At 39.2% G+C, this 25,000-nt stretch overlaps 1 protein-coding gene across 1 annotated transcript in view; it reads right to left on the bottom strand.

The window, feature by feature from the left end:
• Window positions 1–1,978: 1,978 nt before the first annotated feature.
• The window catches only part of slc9a8 (solute carrier family 9 member 8), a 53,074-nt gene continuing 30,052 nt past the window's right edge, over window positions 1,979–25,000 (bottom strand). Inside the window, exons 9-16 of the mRNA XM_034312003.2 lie at window positions 19,627–19,765; window positions 18,641–18,746; window positions 14,202–14,318; window positions 13,866–13,948; window positions 12,314–12,425; window positions 11,927–12,147; window positions 5,188–5,334; window positions 1,979–4,308 (exon numbers count right to left, since the gene is read on the bottom strand). Of these exons, the coding sequence (XP_034167894.1) occupies window positions 4,195–4,308; window positions 5,188–5,334; window positions 11,927–12,147; window positions 12,314–12,425; window positions 13,866–13,948; window positions 14,202–14,318; window positions 18,641–18,746; window positions 19,627–19,765 (1,039 nt within the window). The 3' untranslated portion in view covers window positions 1,979–4,194. The remainder of the gene's footprint in view (window positions 4,309–5,187; window positions 5,335–11,926; window positions 12,148–12,313; window positions 12,426–13,865; window positions 13,949–14,201; window positions 14,319–18,640; window positions 18,747–19,626; window positions 19,766–25,000) is intronic.

Here is a 25,000-nt window from a genome sequence, read left to right as displayed (position 1 = left end):
ATTTTTTTATTTTTAAACATTTAATGTTGATGATGTGAAGCAGCTGATTTGATAATAAAATTTCGTACTGAATAGTAAAATTTCATCTGAATCTTTAAATCTGTAAAATGTTAACGGTTTCTAGAGATTTTTAAAATGTTTACAAATCTTCTTGTTAAATAGTGTTAGTTTTAAATAGTTTAAAGCTATTAAGATTTATTTTAAATTATTTTAAATATTATTTTAAAACTTTTTCTAGAAATTCAGTAAGAGTCTCATCAGATTCAGCTTTTCAGATTGTGTTCTTCCTGTTTTGCTGCCAGTTCGCGCATCTTTAAATCGTGATACGTATCCTGTATACATGATAGAAATGATAAATTATCGTGAAATCATGTTGTTTATCGTATCATATCGCCCAGCCCTTACTTCAGGATGGTTTTAAATAATCATCGTCTCAGATTATCCTGTGGTGTGAGGCGTAAAGTCAAATCTCAACCCTATTCCTTATTCTTCAGTTTGGAAATATTAAAAAATGTTCCGTATTGATGATTTAATGTGAAGCATCACAAACATGGTAGCACGTTGGTTCAGGGGAAATTCTGCGAGATCAACGGTTTTAAGCAGCAGATTCTAATACGTTATCGTTGCTATAGTAACAGCTCATTCACAGGGACTCGTACAGGGAACACTACGTAAATGGTGACGTTTTCTGTAAGGAGATGTTTATTTAACATTTTATGGGAGGAGTCTCCAGCTGCTATAACGTAAGAGATAAACAGGAACTAACTCGTTTCGCATCGATCAAATCTTTCCGCTGTGTGATTAGCGTCATCGTATCTTCTGCTTTCTCAGTACGAAGACACTTTTTTTTTTTTTTTTTTTGTGGTTTGTGTTAAGGAAGAATGATGAAATCTTGTTGGAGAAAACTAACACAATTTTATTGAAATTGCGTAAATGATAATTGTTACTAGTTTCTTAAAAAATACTTCATAAAAAATACAAAATTGAAAAGACACTGAAAAGAAGAAAAAAAAATATGAAGTCTGTAATATGAACATTTTACGATTTTAAAGATTAAGAAAAAAACAGTTTCAGAAATCATGAGATCTCATTAAAATATATTGTGAAATAATTTATCACAGTATTAATGACATCGTCACATCGTCACACACCTACTGTGCCTAAAGTTTCTTTATTCCATCGTGTGTGTGTGTGTGTGTGTGTCTGTGTGTGTGTGCGCATTGTGCTGAAGCTTAGTCTGCCTCCTATAGGTCAACACTGGTACTGCAGTGAAAACCCAGACCTGGTCAGTTACCTGATTGGTCAGAAGGTGTTGATGAATTTTCTAGAACAGCAGCTCTGACAGTAGCGCACGTTTATATTAATGCGCTCGTTCTTATACGTTATCGTTTCTATAGCAACAGCTCATTCACAGGGACGTGTACTTTGGACGCTCCATTAATAATAAACGGATGAAAAATGGGTGTAATCGTTTATTTAACGTTTCTGGAAGGAGTCTCCAGTGTCAGCGCTTTGTAACAGTCAGAGGTAAAGCTGTAGCTTTGAGTTTTCTGACGTCTTCAGGACAGAGGAGTTTACGCTTCTTTGCGGTTTCTCGGTAACGTGACAAGCTGCGATTTTTCTTCTTATTAATTTCTCTTTCTCATAAGCTCATTCACAGCAGACTTTGGAGTTTCATCTGACGGGTCTGGTGTTTTTCCATGAAGTCGTTGTAGTAAACATTCAGTTGTGAGGTTTGTGAATATTTGTGCTTTGTGCTCACTCTTCTGTAAGTTGCGTGGTCTGCATTTGCATATTGAACCTGATTGGCTCTTATATTTTGTGATGCGATAACACTTGACCGTCATGTGTTTAATACAAACTCACTGAAATTTCATTCCAAGGAAAGAACATTTCTTTAAAATGACTTTAAACTTTAAAATCTGAGGTACTATTTTAAAAACGCAATAGAGGAAACTTTCTTATATCAACACACAAATAAACTTTAGTAATGATTTTATTTTAAATTTCATTCACAGTATTTCAGAAAACAAACATTTTACCCATGAGCAGGAGAACTGAAGCATAAAGCAGTAATCTAATAAAATTCCTTCTTTAAATGAAATATACACCATTTTCTCCTTTTCCCTTGGCTGTGTGAGAAGAACAGCACAGTGTAAACAGTAGCTAGAACACTCAGTACAAAACTGTAGAATAAAATGTCTTGGCTTCATTTTTGGCCAAAATAACTGGCTTAATTAATCTCACTAACCGAAAACATCCGGTTCTGTGATTTCTATTCTTCATCTGTGTAGTTAGTATGTGGCACACAGAGTGGAGTGCAAAAGTTTAGGCCCCCTATAGAAAAGGAAAATGTACAACTCTTTTATAATTTATCTACAAACACCAGACTTCCAAAAAGTTAGAGATGAGACGTGGGCTCATCCTGGAACAAAATAAAATCCAAAGCAAAATCAGCTAATCAGTAGCAGTTATAAAGGCAAAAATTTACATTTATATTATTTTTCTTTACTGATAATATATATATCAGTAATATATACAATATGACTATTTTGGTTATTTAAAGAAAAAGAAAGATCTATAAAACCCAAGACACTAAATGTCTTGTTGCTACAAATTTATTTTCTTTGCCTCACTTTGGACACGCCCTTTATTTATTTTTAAATAAGTTAAATCTGATAATTCAGTTACAACTGAAATGAAAGCAGTTTTTCTCTTTAAAAAAAAAATAAAATAAAATGCAAAAAACACCAGAGACCCCCTGTAGTAAATTTTTCCATTTCTTTCCAGTAACCCTCTCAAAACACTCAAAAATACGCTGAATAATCTGTCAATATTCCATTTAAATTACATTTAAAAATTAATTTAATTAAAGGTGAGAAATGAGCTTAATGTTTATCAAACGTTTGTTTTCCTTCAGAAAATGTCAGCATGACGTCCCTGTGTATAATCTTACACTAGCAATCCATACGTTTCATACGTTTTCAGCAGCTTCTCTGATTAAAATTATTCAGTAGCAAGAATTTCAACATAAACTCTCTAAACATTTCCTACAATTATACAGAAAATTAATAAATATCAAATTAACAAGCATAAAATCCATCCCATCACCCATCCATTCAACATTCAACCCGTCCTTTCACAGCAAAAAAAAAAAAATCTGGAATACCGACAAATTTGACTAATATCTCATTAAACCACAGCGCTGTCGAATTCTCCATTCTGATTGGTCAGAAGGTGTTGATTAGTTTTCTAGAACAGCAGCTCTGACAGTAGCGCAGGTTTATATTAACGCGCTCGTTCTGATACGTTATCGTTTCTATAGTAACAGCTCATTCACAGGGACGCGTGCTTTGGACGCTCCACTAATAATAAACGGATGAAAAATGCGTGTAATCGTTTATTTAACGTTTCTGGAAGGAGTCTCCAGTGTCAGCGCTTTGTAACAGTCAGAGGTAAAGCTGTAGCTTCGAGTTTTCCGACGTCTTCAGGACAGAGGAGTTTACGCTTCTTTGCGGTTTCTCGGTAACGTGACAAGCTGCTTTTTTCATCCTATTAATTTCACGAGAGAGAAAAAAGATAAATAAATAAATAAATAAATTCACTGTAAATGTTGGCAAATTGCTGGGGGGCAGACGGGGAATAAACAACTTCAGGAAATGTTGTCTAACTTACAATTATTTAAAGAAATGCTTTAAATAAGCAAATTTATTTTAAAACTAGAAATTGACTTAATTATCTTATTTTTGTTCTACTGCAGGATAAATTTGTCTTTATTCCAGATGTTTTCACGTGCTATGATATCATTTTCTGCAGTGTTTGTAATATAGAATTAAAATAATAATAATAATAAAACAGCGACTTCACCATAAAACCCCGGAACACAGAGAAATAAACCTGCTATTGCTTTTACGTCAACATTCCTTTCGATTTGACGTCCTTCCCTTTTTTTTTTAATATGAAAAAGTGTTTACTTTCTTTCCAGCGCTGATCCAAAGCACACCTCGATCCCAAACCGAGATCACTCTCCCCCTTTCTGTGGGTTTTTGGCACCTTCCGGGGACTTGGTACAGTGGTACAGCCCGTGTACCACATTCAGTCAAAGCGAGAGACGAGTGCGTGTGTGTGTGTGTGTGTGTGTGTGTGTGTGTGTGTATGTGTGTGTGTGTGTGTGTGAGAGTGAGAGAGAGAGATTCAGAGTAGTTCAGCTTCGTCATCATCGTCCTCAGAGCCTGATGGACCCTGTCGCACCTCCTCGTACCACTTATTGGTCAGAGTCTTCATCTGGATTCGCCCGCGCAGCAGATCCTGACACACACACACACACACACACACACACACACAGAAAGTAACCTCAGTTTATGATTCAGGTGAAACTGGTTTGTATGAAGGTGGTAGGATTCGGGTTGTACCCATCCAATCAGGTCGCAGTTTAGGGTTCAAGGCGGAAAAACAAACTGCTACTGAATATTTACGACATATTTTTTGCGAGATTTCGACGCAGACTGACCAGCTTTCGCATCGGAGTCCGCTAGTACGAGTTATCACTCAAAAATACGGTAAAAAATAGCCTTCTTTCCCCAGTAACTCCACCAGATTAGCTAATCAACATGTGATTGACACTTGCCTAGGTGTTCTGAACTTGAGATATTAAACTCGCTCCTCTGGAAGCCCCGCCCCCTTCCCCTTCCCCTTCTCTCACACGAGTAATGTTTTTATGTCTGGCGTTCTTCACTCGACTCGACTTTAAAGATGCACTGATGGAGCGCTCTCGCTTTCTGTCACGGTCGACGGAGAACGTTTCGAGTTCAGTGACGTGAAATAAAATTTATCAGTGTGTGTGTTCCACTTAGCTAACATCAGACACGTGTGTATAGCTCAGATCAGTTAGCTAGATTTATTACGGATAAATGTTTATTAGCGGGACTACACGTTACATCACACTGAGTCCGGGATTCTCGCTTGTCAAACAGACTCAAGGTCACAGCAAGGTCAAATGTCTGAAATACTTTTTCCTCAAGAGCTTCCTTCCTATTTGAAATACATTTTAAGGATTTTTTCAGTCATACACACATTAGTCATGACCAGACTTCGTTCCCGTCCACACCACTGGTGTTCGAGTTCTACTTGTTTTTATTTGTTTGCTGTTGTAGATGATTAAATAGCTCATTAGGGTTTGTGTGTCACCTCCTGTGTGAGTCTGCGAGTAAAGAAGGGATTGAGGTATTTAGCGTCGAGCCACAGGAAGCCCTTCAGGTCCTGCCTCTGTACAATCTGAGCCTCGTACTCCTCCTCCGTCAGCTCCGAGAGATGCTCCGACTCGATTGTGTTACCCTGAGAGAGAGAGAGAGAGAGAGAGAGAGAGAAACATGTAAACAAATTCATTAAGCAAGAACAGATAGCAAGATAATAAAATGGACCACGAATAAGGAATCTTTGGCTTTGGGGCTGCGATTGCAAAGAGCACCTTCTCACTCAGGACTCCATCAGTGGACAGAGGATAGATTTTAACCAGCCGGACTTCTTGCAAAAACTGTGATGAATTTACTGGTTGCACAATTGCACTATTTGTCCATATAGTACACAATAATAGGGATTTATTTATAATCGCATTATTCCGTTGCTCCCAGATGAGCCTGGTTCCTCTCAAGGTTTCTTCCTCTATCGTCTCAGGGAGTTTTTCTTTGCCACCGTCACCTCTGGCTCACTCATTAGCGATAAATTCACATATTCACAATATATTTTTTGTGAATCCATCTATTTCTGTAAAGCTGCTTTGTGACAATGTCCATTGTTAAAAGCGCTATACAAATAAAATTGAATTGAATCTTTTTGCAAAGGATTTGGCTAAAAAATTGTTAGCCATGTACAGGTCACGATGATTTACTGAAACACACGGTACAAAAAGCAGTCTTTAACGTCCAATCAGCTATTAATAATAATATATAATTTAATAATAAACTTTATTTATAGCGCATGTTTCATGTATGTGCTGTACAGTAAAACTTAATGATAAAATTAATGATAAAAATTAATGGAACAGAAGTCATGAGGGTAAAATAAAGTGAAAATATAAATACAAAAATGAGCGAAAGGGGAATTAAAGAATTTATAATAATAAAAGTTAAATATAGATTGGAAGAGAGAGGACGTAAGTTTATGAAGAATAACTCTGGTTTTTCATTTTTCTCATCTTCTGATATTAACAGATACAGTATAATATCGACATAATGTACATTTAGTGTACATTACTACTCGGACTGTAGCCTTCACGCTTACTAGAGCCTTTATAGACATTTCTGAAGATTGGGACATTTGAACTTGAGTCAGAGGCCTAGAGAAGATGTTTTGAGAAAAGTCTCCTCAGTATGTGGGCACGTGAGGATTGAACCTTGAAGAGAAAACACGTGTGTATGTACATGAATGAAGCTCCAATAAAAACCAAAACCTTTTCTCTTCTCCAGATTTGTGCCTGCTTGCATCTTTACCAAGAAGAAAAAGGGGGATAAAATCTAACAAGTGGCATAGTCAGGAAAAAGTGTGCATTATGGTAAGACACCAGTCCTTCTTTTTCCTTCTGTGGAACATCAGGCCATATCGAATTCCACCTGTGACGTGAAGTAAATTTAAGAAAGGTTTGCAAGAACGTTTTGGAAGTTTTGGGTGGATGTTATACTGCAAAAGACATACACTGGACTGTGTACGTAAATGAAAAGTGAGATACTCCTCTGAAGGAAGTCAGAAGAAGAGCTCTAAGTCAGAAGAAGGCCTTGAAAGTGAAATCTCTGCAGAAGTATAAAAAGTGTGTCGACGCGTTTACGTCTACGTCTCTGTCCTGTGTTATGTTTCACCTGAGTGGATCAGCGAGGATCAGAGAGGATCAGCGAGGGTGATGTGGCGAGTAAACTATGTGACATTATCGAACACGCAGCTGAGTTGATGGAAGATTTAGAGGAGTTGTCTGAGAAATGTGGCCTAGCTTGAAAACTGTGGTGTACGCAGGAAATCAAGAATGCGTACGAGAAAACAAAAGCCACTAGCAACAAGCGAAAAAGGCTCAGAAGAGCAGTGGGCGTTCTGTCGCATCTTCACCAGCGCAAGGACGTACTGATAACGTCTGAGGCAGACAGAAGAAACAAAGATTATGAAAGCCGCTTGTCTGCTTTGAGCGATACGAGAGGACACTGAGAAGGCTCTTTATGCAGAGTCAAAAGCGAGCCTTGAACAACAACTAAAACACCAACTCAAGTCTCCAGCAGGTTTGGAAAAGCAAGCTTACAGTAATAGCTTGAGGCAAAAGTGTGATTAGAACAGCGGTTTGTTTGGTTTAAGACTAGAGTGACTACGTTGGAGACGAAATTGTCCTAGAGAACAAAGAAAAAGTCCAAAAGTGCTGGTTCTGCTTCTGTCAGAGAGAGTCTCCCCGCTTTCCCAAGCAGCCCTCCCTGCTTCCTTCCTTCCTTACTCCAAGGTGAGTCCTGACCAAAGTCGCCCTCAGGAGGCTAACCTGGTGAACTGCAATAATGTTGAGGAAAAGGGAAAAATGGCACAAGTTCGCCACCTGCTGTCTGAGACGGCACATTGACCCGGACCAGAGATGGACGAGAGTGATCAGTCCAGAGTGATTCAGAAGAAATTCAGCAAAGACCTCTGAAATCGATCATCAGAGGTGGAGCAATGCTTCATCAACATCAAGTCCCTGCACCAGCTGATACCGATAAGTGGAGCAAAGACATGAAACTAGAGAAGACAGGATGAAAACATGGCAAGGCAACATCTTCGCCGACTCAAAGGCATCTATAATCTACATCCATAAGATGGTCTAATGATTCTGAATGCTTTATTTACCCCATGAGAACAAACTGAACTAACCAGAGCTCTGAAGCCATTGGCGGAGACAAACAAAATATATTTGCTACGTGGGCTGCACTTGAGGATTGGATTCGCAATCAAGCAAATGCACGTGTCAGCTAGGAAAAAAGCACGGGCTGTGTTCAAAGTGCATACAAACTATCTGCGATATACGAAGCACGCTTCAGAGAACCTTGGTTCAATTATTCAGGCACTGATAACATCCGAGATTCCAACATGGATAACAACAATCACGGAGCGTTGAAAGAAGCTCTTTTACATGGGACAAGAACTGACGTGTCAAATGCCAAGCTCACAAATCCTCAATGGGACCTTATGGTGACGTAATCGCTGGCATGATGCACCTTGAGCGAGACTTAGGATCATCAGTGACAAAGATGAGAGAAGCTGATGTGGCTAAAGGAACTTCTGATGGTGGTGATGATGCTCAAGTGAACATCAACACTAAGAAGAAGAAACATTTCAACTGTTATCATTGTGGAAAACCAGGCCACATTCCTAAACACTGCAGATCTAAAAGGAAAGATTGTGAGAAATATGAAAGAAAGGAGGAATGTCTCATGGATGTGAATGCTTTCCTACAGACAGCAGAAAAACAGACAGAAGAAACCCCTTCCCTCAGGCCCTTGCTAGCGCGAATTCATTGAGCAGATGGCCGATATGTGTGGGCTAATGTGCATGGACAAAAAGAATTTGACTTTTTATTGGACACAGGAGCAAAGCTAACATGCAATCCCGCAAAGCTGGCAAGAAAACCTGGAAATTCACAAACAGCAAGAACGAAGCAAGCTGTTGGAGCAGGAGGAGATGATATCCTTTTACAGGAACGTCAACCAGTGAAGTTGTCATTTGGGCTGAGATTCATCAGTGTTCAAGTGTGGGTGGGTGACATCACAGATTCACTCTTAGGCCTAGATGTTCTGCTGGCAGTCTGGATTTCAAACTGGAAACCGTGGCACCTGGAAAGTTCCCAGTTAGAGAATTATCCAGTTTGGTCCAAAGATATAGATGATTGTGGAAACCTGCAGATGATGTTCACAGACCAAGTCCCTTCTAACACAAAAAACAGTATCCCTTCATCAAGACAGCAATGGATGGAAGTCTTCCCATCATTCAATGATTGGAAGACAGCGGTATCTTTAGTAAAGGCACACGGCATGTCCAACAGTCCCATGTTTCCAGTGAAAAAGCACCGGGTGAGTGGAGACTCACGGTAGATTACAGAGTGGTAAATCAGCACACTGACAAGCGACCACCATTGGTGGAGAACACTGCAAAATTGTTCAATGTTCTCAAGCCAGAACATCAGTGGTTTACTGTGATTGAGAGAAGTATACCTGGACCAGATTGCCTCAAGGTCGTCACGACAGTCCCACCATCATCTCAGAGAAGCGCCAGAAATGTCACCTGTCCTCGTAAATTACTTAGAGAACGTTTTGGTGGCTTCTGAGACTCGAGACCAGCTCTGGGAATTCCAGACACCATGTACATGAGCGTGAGTCCATGACTGCTGTCTTGACCCAAGAGCATGGAGAGATGGACAGACCAGTCTCATATTATTTAGGAAGACTGGATGCAGCAGTGAAGGCGAAAGAAAAACCAAGGTGGGTTCATGCCGCACATGTGAAGCTGGTCGAAGAACCAGTGGAAAAGAACGAGCAACAAGATGACAAGACAAGTCATTTAGATGAAGTCTAAAGTCATTCACACTATTGAACTCATTATTCATTCATGCCTAGAGTTATAGCGTGTTGTGTACGACCATTTCGTCGTGTAATGCTCTTACAGAAGAAGTTGTATCTATCCGAGTAATCACAGGAAGGTGTTTTTGGAGATTGGTAGAACTTTAGGCAGAAGATATACAGCTTTATTCCAACAGATGGTGGTTAACAGTGCTTATGGATTCATGAACCAATAGATGAAGAAGATATAACTGAAAGGCATCTAATATTGTGTAAATGATTCTAGCGCTTCTGAAGAGGCAACAGCGGCAAGACAAATTACACACATCACGTGACATTCTTCTGGCTCATAGTGTGGAGCAACCAAGGCACTTCTGAAGTGTATGATGGACGTTGGGCAAAATGTGGTCTTTTTACCCCAAAGTGCTGAGATATCCTCACAAATCGCCATTCCATTCTCCTTAAAAGGACAGAGTATCCGTATTTTCCGCCAAATCTCACATTCCATGTCAGACCAGTGACGGCTAACGGAGAACCCATTCAGAGCACACCTAAGGTGACCAACCAGCATATAATGGTAGTCTATTCATTTGGGGCATCACGTTACCTGCTTATTGGGATCATGTTACTGGGGTTATGTAGCTCCAGCCCTGAGACACACCCCAGATGTTAAGCATCCTATCAGCAGCAGCAGCTTTTCCGCAGCTTTAGTTCTACAGTACGGTGTAACAGGAGCCCTAGATGACATTCGAAGACTTGTTCATGCTATGGAGCACGTTGGTAACGACACCGCTAAGGCTATTGTGCAGATATCTTCAGAGTTAGCAGCTGTTCAGAAAATGACTCTCCAAAATCAGATGTATTACTAGCAGAAAAGCTGGAAACGTGTGCTATTATTGGTATTATTGATCCCAAACAGAACTAGGAACGTTTCTTCTCTGGACGCAGATATACACCAACAGATGCTTCCATTAAGACAGGGTGATTGGACTCATGGCATCTTGAGAAAGACCATGGTTTTCCATAATCATCCAAATGGCCATGCCTATCAGTCTTCTTCTGCTCTCCCTCACAGTAGTTGCTGCTATAAGATGCTATCTTCTATACGAGGTGGGACTCAAAAGTTCTTAGCATTGTTAAAAAAAAAAAACTAGTGTTATAAAACTTGGAGCGTTTCTCCTTTAATCCCCTTCAAAGTTCTCTCCATGTGATGCGATACACTTGTCCCAGCATTTCTCCCATTCCTGGAAACATTTCCTCTAGTTATCATGTTTAGAGCCTCCTGCGTTTTTTTTTTTCTTCTTCTGGATTTCCTCCTGGATGCTTTCTTGTAGACACCTGAGCACTTCAACGTAAAATCACTCAGTGTGCGTACCTAAGCGATTTTACTTAGGCTTGTAGGCGTCTACAGGAAAGCATTCAAACATTCAGGTTGTGGTTTTCCACCGTATTCGCCAGATCTCCCTCTTCGCGACTTCTTTTTGTTCCCGAAATTAAAAATGAGACTGAAGGGGAAAAGATTTGCCACTGAGGAAGAAAAAAAAACCACAGGAGGCTCTAGACATGATGACTAGAGGAAATGTTTCCCTGAGAGAAGTGTATCGCATCACATGGAGAGAACTTGGAAGTGGATTACAGGAGAAACGCTCCAAGTTTTATAACACTAGTTCATTTTTTATTTTTTTAACCATTCCCAGGAATTTTTGGCTCCCTCCTCATACATCCAGAATTCATCCACTTCATACTATTACACAAGCTTCTTCCAAACACCGTCACATTTATTTATACATCTATACTGTTTTCCACTAATACACACGGGTACAATGAGTCTCAGCCTCACCATCGTACTCCGTCATCTCAGCAATCCTTTAATCATTTTTATCATTTATCCTTTTAGAATCCCATTTAACTATGTACTCAATTTTGGCTTTATCATATATACTGTATATATTCATGGCTATGATTAATAATAAAAAAAAAGGGGGGAGTGAAAAAGAATTACGGTTTTTAAAAGCACCATACAAATAAAATTGAATTGAATTTTTCATTTGTGATATTTCTCATCTTTTGATATTATCAGTATACAATAATATCAGAATTATATACATTTACTGTATGGAACATAGCCTTCAGATTTTTATAACAGTTCCACTTGAAAAACTATTCCTCTTCTCCTGCTTGCATCTTCATTAAGAAGAAAAAGACTTCAAAATGGGTTTAATTCAACGCAAAATGAAAAGGATACCGTTTAAAACTGTCCGGTTAGCGTTATAAAAATGATTGCATTGCCCTCTTAACTCCTCGTTTAAAATGAATCCTGTGCGAATAAAGCTAACGAGTGTAGATGAAACACAACGCTGAAACACTCTCACCATCTTCTCCGTCTTGCTCAGGTTGATGTCCTTCCTGTTCCTGCGCCGCGATTGGCTGTCCTCGATGTCCATGATGCGGATGAGGGGCATGGTCCCGCCCCCCATTAGCAAGATGGTGAAGAGCACGATGACGATGGTGGTGGTGCCGATGAGCTGCCGCTTCTCGATGGGCTCGAGGCCGAGGTGGAGGCTCAGGGCGTACGGGATCGCCCCCCTCAGGCCTGGAGGAACCGAGAGCGAGAGAGAGAGAGCGAGAGAGAGAGAGCGAGAGAGAGCGAGCGAGAGAGAGCGAGAGAGAGCGAGAGAGAGCGAGAGAGCGTTATATCACACACGTGCGAGAGAGAGACATGGAGATGGAGAAAACTAGAATTTAGAGATGTTTCTCACCACTGAACCACATGATGAACATCATTTTAGGGGTGATCTTGTGGTCGCGGAAGAAGTTGAGTAAGAAGGACAAGGGGAAGATGTTTATAGCTCGACCAAGAAGAACCAAAACCTACAGAGCAAACAAAAGCAAACGTATTTACCGACGGTACCCGCAAAATTTCCCCCTTACATTAGTCCAGTCTTTGCAGTTTCTCTGTAATAGACTGTTTTTTTTTTTTTTTTAAATCTTATTAACTTCAAGAGAGAGAAAAAAGAAAGGCAAGTGAGAGAACGACTGTTTATAGCTGCTGTAACGTAAGTGAGAACTTGTTCCACAGACGTTCCACAACATTACATGTAACCATAAACAGATAAAAGTGCAACGTTTCGTTCTTTAATAATAATAATAAAAAATTGCAATCATTGGTAAATTGCTGTGGTATAAAAGGAATAAAACACTTATTAATCAATTTCAGGATGGTAACAATGACCCCACTCTGTCACTCCTTTTTTATTTTAGTTTTTTATTTATAAGAATCCCAAAAATATCTATAAAAAAATGAATAAATAAACAAGAATCTTCAGCTTTATGTTGATCATTTAACCGTTAAAAAAACAGTATGTATGTGAAAGAAAGCACTGAGATTTGATGTAATTTTATATAATTTTTTATATAACAAAAATTGAAAACTATTATAAATTTTTTTTTTTTTTTTTAATTAAATATTTATTTTTTTAATTATTTAAACCTGCTGAGGATGTCGGGATGCAGTTTCTTTTGATTTTTTCATAAATTCATGATAGTGTGATTAATAAGAAAAATCATTTCAAAATCTTATTTAAAAAAAAAAGAGGGTCTTTTTAAAGAGACGCGTAACTAACTAACTAACTAACTAACTAACTAACTAACTAACTAACTGCACATCGCTGCCTGGTGGACTGAAATAGAAAAGAAAAGCTGCTGTAATTATCATTACTGATTAAAAACAAACTATTAAAAACATCTATTTTTTAATTTTATTTTGTAGTTTTTAGACAACCGTAAAGACTAACACGCGCCGTCTCTCCTTATATTCAGGTAACAAAAAATGTCAATAATTAACGACAAATTATTGTACACTCCTGCACTTTTTAAAGCATTTAAAGCTAAAAAAAAATATTCACTAATCTGTTAAAACATTACAGAAGATACTCACTGTTAATTCTGTACTTACGTGAATAATTTTTTTTTTTTCAAAATTTTTGGTGGAATAAAACAGTTGTGTGATTTAGTTTAATAGTGCAGTGCACAGATTTGCAATTTTCACTCTATTTATTATTAAATAAATCTAAAACAAAAGACGAGACCTCAGTGAGTCACAAAAATATTTAAATACTGCAAACGAAACACATAAATTACAGATAAATTTTTTCTTTGCATTTAATTTTTTGCTTTCTGATTTTTTTTTTGTTTTTGTTTTGTATTTTCTCTTGTAGAGATTGCAGTGAGATTTTAGAGCAGATATCTGATAATGGTTTAGTGAAGAAAAAAACAAAAAACAAACATGCTGATAAGGAAGTGGTTACTCACGATACACCAGATAACAAAAGAAAACTCGAACTTGTGCGGGAAACTGAAAATGGAGAGCCCCAGGAAGGCAAACACACAGGTTTCTGTGGAAAAGACACACAAAAAGAGTTGAGCATCAAATACACAAAACATTTTCCACTAAACATCAGTGAATCGTTTTTATTTAGAAACTTCTGCTAATCTTATTATCATGTGATCATTTGTTGCATGTTATCAAAATAAAACATTAAATAAATCTGTAAAATATAGCAGTGTTAACTGGAATTATAACACTTTTTTAATATTATTAAATGGTTTGACTTTTTTTTTTAAGGTCGTTTGAAGGACGTCACTGACCGCACATGAAGGCGACGGTGCGGAGCGTCTGCTGCATGAGGATCTGCGTTACGGGAGACAGGTTATGGTGAGTGTAGTGAGACATCACGATACCGGAAAACAGGATGGCCATTATCCCTACAGAGAGAGAGAGAGAGAGAGAGAGAGAGAGAGAGAGAGAGAGGGGGGGGGGGGGGATAGAGGGATAGAGAGAGAGAGAGAGAGAGGGGGGGGAGGATAGAGGGAGAGAGGGATAGAGAGAGAGAGAGAGAGAGGGGGGGGGGGGATAGAGGGAGAGAGAGAGAGAGAGAGAGGGGGGGGGATAGAGGGAGAGAGGGAGAGAGAGAGAGAGAGAGGGATAGAGAGAGAGAGAGAGGGGGGGGGGGGAGAGAGGGAGAGAGGGATAGAGAGAGAGATTATAAAATGATTTATATGCAGCATGAATTCAGTACTCAATATTATTTTAATGACTTTGTTTATAGTTAAGGATCTACTAAGGCCAGGCCTCCTCACTGTGACTAACAGGCCACGCCTCTTTCCATAGGAGGGACAGGTACACGGGCCACGCCTCTTTCACTAGGACCGACAGGTACACGGGCCACGCCTCTTTCCGTAGAAGTGACAGGTACACAGGCCACGCCTCTTTCACTAGGACCGACAGGTACACAGGCCACGCCTCTTTCCGTACGAGCGACAGATACACAGGCCACACCTCTTTCCGTACAAGCGACAGGTACACAGGCCACGCCTCTTTCCCTAGGAGCGACAGGTACACAGGCCACGCCTCTTTCTGTAGAAGCGACAGGTACACAGGCCACGCCTCCTCGCTGTGACTAACAGGCCACGCCTCTTTCCGTAGGAGTGACAGGTACACAGGCCACGCCTCTTTCACTAGGAGCGACAGATACACAGGCCAAGCCTCTTTCCGTACGAGCGACAGGTACACAGGCCACGCCTCTTTCCGTAGGAGCGACAGCTACACAGGCCACGCCTCTTTCACTAGGAGCGACAGGTACACAGGCCACGCCTCTTTCCATAGGAACGACAGGAACACAGGCCACGCCTCTTTCCGTAGGAGTGACAGGTACACAGGCCACGCTTCTTTCCGTACGAGCGACAGATACACAGGCCACGCCTCTTTCCGTACGAGCGACAGATACACAGGCCACGCCTCTTTCCGTAGGAGTGACAGGTACACAGGCCACGCCTCTTTCACTAGGAGCGACAGATACACAGGCCACGCCTCTTTCCGTACGAGCGACAGGTACACAGGCCACGCCTCTTTCCGTACGAGCGACAGGTACACAGGCCACGCCTCTTTCCGTAGGAGCGACAGATACACAGGCCACGCCTCTTTCCGTAGGAGCGACAGCTACACAGGCCACGCCTCTTTCACTAGGAGCGACAGGTACACAGGCCACGCCTCTTTCCATACGAGCGACAGGTACACGGGCCACACCTCTTTCACTAGGAGCGACAGGTACACAGGCCACGCCTCTTTCACTAGGAGCGACAGGTACACAGGCCACGCCTCTTTCCATACGAGCGACAGGTACACAGGCCACGCCTCTTTCCATAGGAGTGACAGGTACACAGGCCACACCTCTTTCACTAGGAGCGACAGGTACACAGGCCACGCCTCTTTCCATAGGAACGACAGGAACACAGGCCACGCCTCTTTCCGTAGGAGTGACAGGTACACAGGCCACGCTTCTTTCCGTACGAGCGACAGATACACAGGCCACGCCTCTTTCCGTACGAGCGACAGATACACAGGCCACGCCTCTTTCCGTAGGAGTGACAGGTACACAGGCCACGCCTCTTTCACTAGGAGCGACAGATACACAGGCCACGCCTCTTTCCGTACGAGCGACAGGTACACAGGCCACGCCTCTTTCCGTACGAGCGACAGGTACACAGGCCACGCCTCTTTCCGTAGGAGCGACAGATACACAGGCCACGCCTCTTTCCGTAGGAGCGACAGCTACACAGGCCACGCCTCTTTCACTAGGAGCGACAGGTACACAGGCCACGCCTCTTTCCATACGAGCGACAGGTACACGGGCCACACCTCTTTCACTAGGAGCGACAGGTACACAGGCCACGCCTCTTTCACTAGGAGCGACAGGTACACAGGCCACGCCTCTTTCCATACGAGCGACAGGTACACAGGCCACGCCTCTTTCCATAGGAGTGACAGGTACACAGGCCACACCTCTTTCACTAGGAGCGACAGCTACACAGGCCACACCTCTTTCACTAGGAGCGACAGGTACACAGGCCACACCTCTTTCCATAGGAGCGACAGGTACACAGGCCACGCCTCTTTCCGTAGGAGCGACAGCTACACAGGCCACGCCTCTTTCACTAGGAGCGACAGGTACACAGGCCACGCCTCTTTCCATACGAGCGACAGGTACACGGGCCACACCTCTTTCACTAGGAGCGACAGGTACACGGGCCACACCTCTTTCCATAGGAGCGACAGGTACACAGGCCACGCCTCTTTCCATAGGAGTGACAGGTACACAGGCCACGCCTCTTTCCATAGGAGCGACAGGTACACAGGCCACATCTCTTTCACTAGGAGCGACAGCTACACAGGCCACACCTCTTTCACTAGGAGCGACAGGTACACAGGCCACACCTCTTTCCATAGGAGTGACAGGTACACAGGCCACGCCTCTTTCACTAGGAGCGACAGGTACACGGGCCACGCCTCTTTCCATACGAGCGACAGGTACACGGGCCACGCCTCTTTCACTAGGAGCGACAGGTACACGGGCCACGCCTCTTTCCGTAGGAGCGACAGCTACACGGGCCACGCCTCTTTCCGTAGGAGCGACAGCTACACGGGCCACGCCTCTTTCACTAGGAGCGACAGGTACACGGGCCACGCCTCTTTCACTAGGAGCGACAGGTACACGGGCCACGCCTCTTTCACTAGGAGCGACAGGTACACGGGCCACGCCTCTTTCACTAGGAGCGACAGGTACACGGGCCACGCCTCTTTCACTAGGAGCGACAGGTACACGGGCCACGCCTCTTTCACTAGGAGCGACAGGTACACGGGCCACGCCTCTTTCACTAGGAGCGACAGGTACACGGGCCACGCCTCTTTCACTAGGAGCGACAGGTACACGGGCCACGCCTCTTTCCCTAGGAGCGACAGGTACACGGGCCACGCCTCTTTCCCTAGGAGCGACAGGTACACGGGCCACGCCTCTTTCCATAGGAGTGGCAGGTACACAGGCCACGCCTCTTTCACTAGGAGCGACAGATACACGGGCCACGCCTCTTTCACTAGGAGCGACAGGTACACAGGCCACGCCTCTTTCCATAGGAGTGACAGGTACACAGGCCACGCCTCTTTCACTAGGAGCGACAGGTACACGGGCCACGCCTCTTTCCCTAGGAGCGACAGATACACGGGCCACGCCTCTTTCCCTAGGAGCGACAGATACACGGGCCACGCCTCTTTCCATACGAGCGACAGGTACACGGGCCACGCCTCTTTCACTAGGAGCGACAGGTACACAGGCCACGCCTCTTTCACTAGGAGCGACAGGTACACAGGCCACGCCTCTTTCACTAGGAGCGACAGGTACACAGGCCACGCCTCTTTCACTAGGAGCGACAGGTACACAGGCCACGCCTCTTTCACTAGGAGCGACAGGTACACGGGCCACGCCTCTTTCACTAGGAGCGACAGGTACACAGGCCACGCCTCTTTCACTAGGAGCGACAGGTACACGGGCCACGCCTCTTTCACTAGGAGCGACAGGTACACAGGCCACGCCTCTTCGCAGATGCTGAGGACACACCTCCTTTATGCCAGGGAGTCTCTTTTTTGGTCATGTTTCCGGACTGGGAAAAGTATTGGCCCCCACAATGGAAAAACACTCCTTGCCTTTGACCTTCTTTTAAAGGCAACTGAAAACTCTTGTGTTATTGCGCAACAGTTACAAACTCCCGCTTTAATTGTCTTTTATCCTCCTTTCAGGCCCGGCATTCACACAAAGTCCATGTTCGAATGTGACTGTAATTACGTCATAAAGTGTCTGATACAACCTTCAAATGCCAAATATAACACTTCACTGGAACACCATAGAAACCACAAATAATGTCCTGTTTCTGTGTGTGTGTGTGTGTGTGTGTGTGTGTGTGCGCGCGTGTGTGTGTGTGTGCGCGCGTGTGTGTGTGTGTGTGTGTGTGTGTGTGTGTGTGTGTTAAAAGAAAGCCACACAAAGGCAGAGGAAACACAGCTGCTGTTGGCAGAATCTCAGCGTTCATTGCATCCGCTCCGGCTGAAAGAAGATCACGTTACAGGTTCACTACACAGACCGCGCTGACGTGTTCCCCGCGTGACGTGGCCACGCCCCCTCTGTCCCAGCCAACACAACACGTGAGTGAAGTGTGTGTGAGAAAGAAAGAAAGAATGCAGCCGAGCTGGAACTCACCAGAGAGTTTGATCCCTTCAGCCAGACCGTACGGCAGATAGGCGAAGATAATCATCATGCCGAACTCCAGAGACGGCGTCTTCCTCAGGTCAAAGTGTTTCAGACACTAAACACACACCGCTAAGGCTCGCAACTCAACTCACGGCTTATACGAATCTCACACACACACACACACACACACACACCGTCTCAAAACGGCTGTGAATTGCTACAAATTCTGAATATTTTAAAAGGGTGTAAAACATATTTTAATTCATTTAATTACAGTTAATAAAGAAGGAAAGAAAAGTAAAAATGACAAAAACAAGTCTGTTTATTAATAAAAAGCATGATAAGTGGGTATAAATAATAAGTTAATAAGTAAATAAAATAACGCAATTAAAGTAAAATGAGTAAGTAACATAAGTAAAGAACTAATAAAGCAAGTAAAAAATAATAACAAGGAAACATAAGTAAAGAAAATAAGGAAAAAACAAAGAAAGTACGTAAAGCAAGTAAAGTAAATAAGTAAGTAAAGTAAGTAAATAAGTAAAGAAGCATGTAATTAAGAAAAGCAAGTAAACACAATAAGTAAAGAAAATAAAGAAAGAACTAAAGAAAGTAAGTAAAGCAAGTAAATAAATAAAGTAAATTAAAAAAAATATGTAAGTAAAGAAATAAGTAAATTAAGTAAAGTAAATAAGTAAAGAAGTATATAAGTAAGTAATGGAAGTAATTAAGAAAAGCAAGTGAAATAAATAAGTAAAAACAGTAAGTAAAGTAAGTGAATGAAGTAAAGTAAGATAATTAAAGTAACTAAGTCAATTAAGTAAAGTAAATAAAGTAATAAATAAATATAATAAATGCTGCACAGGATTATATAATGAAGTCCCATTAGGGTTGTTTTGTTTTTTTTAAATTTGCTTAGCTATTAAAAACTTTTTGCCTTCATAAACAGCACCACACACACACACACACACACACACCCCACGAGTGCAGGAGGATACGAGGGCGGAGATGAGGCCAGTGAGCGTGCCGAGAGCAGCCGAGCCGAAGAACATTTTCAGGAAGTATCCGAGCGCTTGCAGAAACGTCTGCCATCCCGTTACAGCCGCGGCGTCTGAGCCGGTGAAGCCCTCGGCCGTACTGGAGGAAAGAAAAATGAAAAATGAGTTTATTAATATTAATATAAGTTTATTATTTATATTTATTATTATAAGTTAATCAGGAAGTCAAGAAGATAATCAAGGGAAATACTAGAGGATCTTCATGATGTAAAATAATAATAATAATAATAAATTTCATCCAACAATTCAATACTACACGATTTAGAGCTAATTAACACACCTCATTCCATAATATTTACAAATTTATTAACACTATAATTAGTAAGAACTGTGTTGGACTTTATTTAGAATTTATTTTATCTTCACGTCAATATTTGTCCGATACGCTTTGTTTTGAATTTTTTTTTTTTTTTTTTTTTAAATGAACCTGCTACCAAGCCCACTTGAGAGGACAGAAGGACTTTGTTAGCATCTATAAAGTTATGGACATTTTTATGGACCATTAAAGCCACTCGTTAGAGAGGGAGAGAAAAAAAAAAGGAGTTAGTAACTTAAATAAAATAAGTTATGTACATAAATGAAGTATGTAAGTATTTAAGTAACATAAAATGAATTGATTCAAACAAATAAAGTAAGTAAAAACATAAATAAACCAAATAAGTAAATAAAGTAAGTAAGTAAAAGAGAAGAAAAGGAATAAAATCAATTATGTATGTAAGTATGTAATGGAAGAAAGGTAACTAAAGTGACTATTTACTTCTGTACTTTATTTACTTAAAGTACGTAATAAAATAAGGTAGTAAAGTAAGATAGTAACTAAAGCAAAAAAAAGTAATAAAGTAAACAGGACTAAGAGAGTGAGGGAAAAGAAAAGGAATACAAATTAAAATATAAGTAAAGTAATTAAAGTTAGTAAATAGATAGATAGATAGATAGATAGATAGATAGATAGACTTTATTGATCCCATGAGGGAAAATCTTGTGTTACAGCAGCGAGGTAAGTAGCAAGATAAAGCGAGTAAAGTTAAAGTTAGTTAGTAAGTAAGTTAGTAAAGTAATTAGATCATAATTTGAACTATTAAAGCTAATCCTAAGAGAAGGAGGGGAGGGAAAAAGAGAAGAAAAGGAACAAAAGTAAAAATGTACTTAAAGTAAGTAAAGTTAATAAAGTAAGCAAGGAATGTAAGTATGTACTCCAAGTGAAGTAAGAAAAGAAGGTAAGTAAACTAATTAAAAAAGTAAATCAGGTAAGCAAGGAAAGTAGGTGCTGTAAGTAAATTAAGAAGCGTTAGTAAAGTAAGCAAAGTAAAAGAGAATTGTAAATAAAGTAAGTAAAGTTAATCAAGTAAGCAAGGAAAATTAAGTACTCTAAGTAAAGTAAGAAAAGTAGCTAAGTGAACTAATTAAATAAGTAAACTATGTAAATTAAGTAAGCCAGGAAAGTAGGTACTGTAAGTAAATTAAGAAGAGTAAGTAAGCAATGTAAAATAGTGTAAAGTAAGTAAAGTACTGTAAGTAAAGTAAGCAAAGTAAAATAGAGTAAAGGAAGTAAAATAGAGTAAAGTAAATAAAGTAGTGTAAGTAAACAAAGTAAAAGAGTAAAGTAAATAAAGTACTGTAAGTAAACAAAGTAAAAGAGTAAAGTAAATAAAGTACTGTAAGTAAAGTAGTGTAAGTAAACAAAGTAAAAGAGTAAAGTAAATAAAGTACGGTAAGTAAACAAAGTAAAAGAGTAAAGTAAATAAAGTACTGTAAGTAAAGTAGTGTAAGTAAACAAAGTAAAAGAGTAAAGTAAATAAAGTACGGTAAGTAAACAAAGTAAAAGAGTAAAGTAAATAAAGTAGTGTAAGTAAACAAAGTAAAAGAGTAAAGTAAAGTAGTGTAAGTAAACAAAGTAAAAGAGTAAAGTAAAGTAGTGTAAGTAAACAAAGTAAAAGAGTAAATAAAGTACTGTAAGTAAACAAAGTAAAAGAGTAAAGTAAATAAAGTACTGTAAGTAAACAAAGTAAAAGAGTAAAGTAAATAAAGTACTGTAAGTAAACAAAGTAAAAGAGTAAAGTAAATAAAGTACTGTAAGTAAAGTAGTGTAAGTAAACAAAGTAAAAGAGTAAAGTAAATAAAGTACGGTAAGTAAACAAAGTAAAAGAGTAAAGTAAATAAAGTAGTGTAAGTAAACAAAGTAAAAGAGTAAAGTAAATAAAGTAGTGTAAGTAAACAAAGTAAAAGAGTAAAGTAAAGTAGTGTAAGTAAACAAAGTAAAAGAGTAAAGTAAAGTAGTGTAAGTGAACAAAGTAAAAGAGTAAATAAAGTAGTGTAAGTAAACAAAGTAAATGAGTAAAGTAAATAAAGTACTGTAAGTAAACAAAGTAAAAGAGTAAAGTAAATAAAGTAGTGTAAGTAAACAAAGTAAAAGAGTAAAGTAAATAAAGTAGTGTAAGTAAACAAAGTAAAAGAGTAAAGTAAAGTAGTGTAAGTAAACAAAGTAAAAGAGTAAAGTAGTGTAAGTAAACAAAGTAAAAGAGTAAATAAAGTACTGTAAGTAAACAAAGTAAAAGAGTAAAGTAAATAAAGTACTGTAAGTAAACAAAGTAAAAGAGTAAAGTAAATAAAGTACTGTAAGTAAACAAAGTAAAAGAGTAAAGTAAATAAAGTACTGTAAGTAAAGTAGTGTAAGTAAACAAAGTAAAAGAGTAAAGTAAATAAAGTACGGTAAGTAAACAAAGTAAAAGAGTAAAGTAAATAAAGTAGTGTAAGTAAACAAAGTAAAAGAGTAAAGTAAAGTAGTGTAAGTAAACAAAGTAAAAGAGTAAAGTAAAGTAGTGTAAGTGAACAAAGTAAAAGAGTAAATAAAGTAGTGTAAGTAAACAAAGTAAATGAGTAAAGTAAATAAAGTACTGTAAGTAAACAAAGTAAAAGAGTAAAGTAAATAAAGTACTGTAAGTAAAGTAGTGTAAGTAAACAAAGTAAAAGAGTAAAGTAAATAAAGTAGTGTAAGTAAACAAAGTAAAAGAGTAAAGTAAAGTAGTGTAAGTAAACAAAGTAAAAGAGTAAATAAAGTACTGTAAGTAAAGTAGTGTAAGGAAACAAAGTAAAATACAGTAAAGGAAGTAAAGTAGTGTAAGTAAAGTAAGGAAACTGAGTTGCATAATGAAGTCATTCCTGACTGGAGCGTAACAGCTGTACGGGGGAAAAGGAAAAGCCCCACGCTGACCTCTGACCTGGATTTCTAACAACAAAGCAACATCGGTGCCAGAAACAGATTAAATCAGGAGCTCAGAGCACCTCCAGCATGAACACACACACACACACACACACACACACACACACACACACACACACACACACACACACGCTCCTGCAGTGCTGTCAGCGCTCTGCCGGGGGCGACAGTGCTGCATTCCACACTCTTATCAGTGAGTATAATCTCTTCTGTACCAGTATGTATGTATGTGTGTGTGTGTGTGTGTGTGTGTGTGTGTGTGCGCGTGTGTGCGTGCGTGCTGGTGTGCCGGCCGATGGCTACGCTTCAGTCACACGCTGGCCAAAACACAGCTCAATTATTTATCTGTATTTCCCCAACACACTATGTACTGATAACTGATCCTCCAATCACAGCCATCAGTGCGCTGTGACATCATCACACGTCAAATAAAATATATATATAGGCAAATAAATTCCTTCTCATAACCAGGACATAATGAAGAGGATAATGCTGATAAAGCTTACACCGCACGCTGAACATCTTATCTCACCATGTGGATCATTAGCGATGACGTCATCAGTTATCCGACACCGGGCCGTAACCCGACGCAGGAATTGTAGGAATTGTTTTCGGCTTCTTCTGGCACATGGCTGGCTTTCAACATTACTGATGATCTCAGACCCGATATAATCACACGCCTGTTAGTGCCGGTATTTTACACGTTCATTTATTATTTACTATTACTGATACATTATTTACTGTCATTTTAGATATAATACTGCTTTTCAATCACAACATGACTCGCTACGTTTATATTAAAATAAACGCACCCAAGTCAGACGAGATGAAGGACTAGTTATGGACATGTTTATGGACTATTAAAGCCAGCAATGTAATTAAAAAAATGAAGAAAGTAAAGTTAAGGAAGTAAGTAAAATAAGTAAGAAAATCAAGTTGAGTAAGAAAGTAAAGTTAGTAAAGTAAAGTACGTAAAGTAAAGAAAATCAAGTTGAGTAAGAAAGTAAAGTTAGTAAAGTACGTAAAGTAAAGAAAATCAAGTTGAGTAAGAAAGTAAAGTTAGTAAAGTAAAGTACGTAAAGTAAAGAAAATCAAGTTGAGTAAGAAAGTAAAGTTAGTAAAGTAAAGTACGTAAAGTAAAGAAAATCAAGTTGAGTAAGAAAGTAAAGTTAGTAAAGTAAAGTACGTAAAGTAAAGAAAATCAAGTTGAGTAAGAAAGTAAAGTTAGTAAAGTAAAGTACGTAAAGTAAAGAAAATCAAGTTGAGTAAGAAAGTAAAGTAAGTACAGTAGATTAATGTAAACTAATGTAATGTAAAGTTATGTAAATAAATAAAGTAAGTAAAATAAGTAAGTAAATAAAGGATGTAAATTTAGTAAAGTAAGGTGAAGTAACTAAATAAAATACGTAAAAAGTAAGATGATGTAAGTAAGAAAATCAAGATGAGTAAGTAAATAAATGAAGAATGTAAAGTAAGTAAATTAAATAATGTAAGTAAACTCTACGTGCAAGCTGAGTAAGTCAACAAATAAAGTTAGTAACGTAAGTAACTAAGAAGAAAAAGGGAAAAGTAAGAAAAATAAATAAAATAAATTCAAGTAAAGTAAATAAATAAAGAATGTAAACTTAGTAAAGTAAACAAAATAAGTAATCGAATAAGTAAATAAAAAAAGAACATCAAGTTGCGTACGTAAACAAAGAAGCAAAGTTAGTAACGTAAGTAACTAATTAAATAAGTAAAGTTAGAAAAGTAGATTAAGTACATTTATGTAAGTATGTAAAGTACGAAAATCAAGTTGAGTAAATAAATAAAGTTAGTAAAGTAAATAAAGTAAGAGCTGCTATTATACACATCAAAATCCAAATTTATTCTTTTTATTATTGCTATTATTGATCTTTTACTATTATTTTCCATATAAAAATCCTTTTCTTTCAAAACATTAATCTGCAAGTTTACAAAAATAAATATTTTAGTGCTTCAGCTGTAATGAATAAATTTCAGCTAACTATAACTGAGTGCAAAAGTTTGACAACGTGACTCAATAAAATTATTTACAAAATAACTATTTCAGTGCTTTAATTAAAATTCTTAATA

Source organism: Pangasianodon hypophthalmus, chromosome 16 (genome assembly GCF_027358585.1).
Source record: "Pangasianodon hypophthalmus isolate fPanHyp1 chromosome 16, fPanHyp1.pri, whole genome shotgun sequence".
NCBI classification, from domain to species: domain Eukaryota; kingdom Metazoa; phylum Chordata; class Actinopteri; order Siluriformes; family Pangasiidae; genus Pangasianodon; species Pangasianodon hypophthalmus.
The sequence above is the reverse complement of the archived record's forward strand: the minus strand, read 5'-3'. Positions and strand labels throughout refer to the sequence as shown.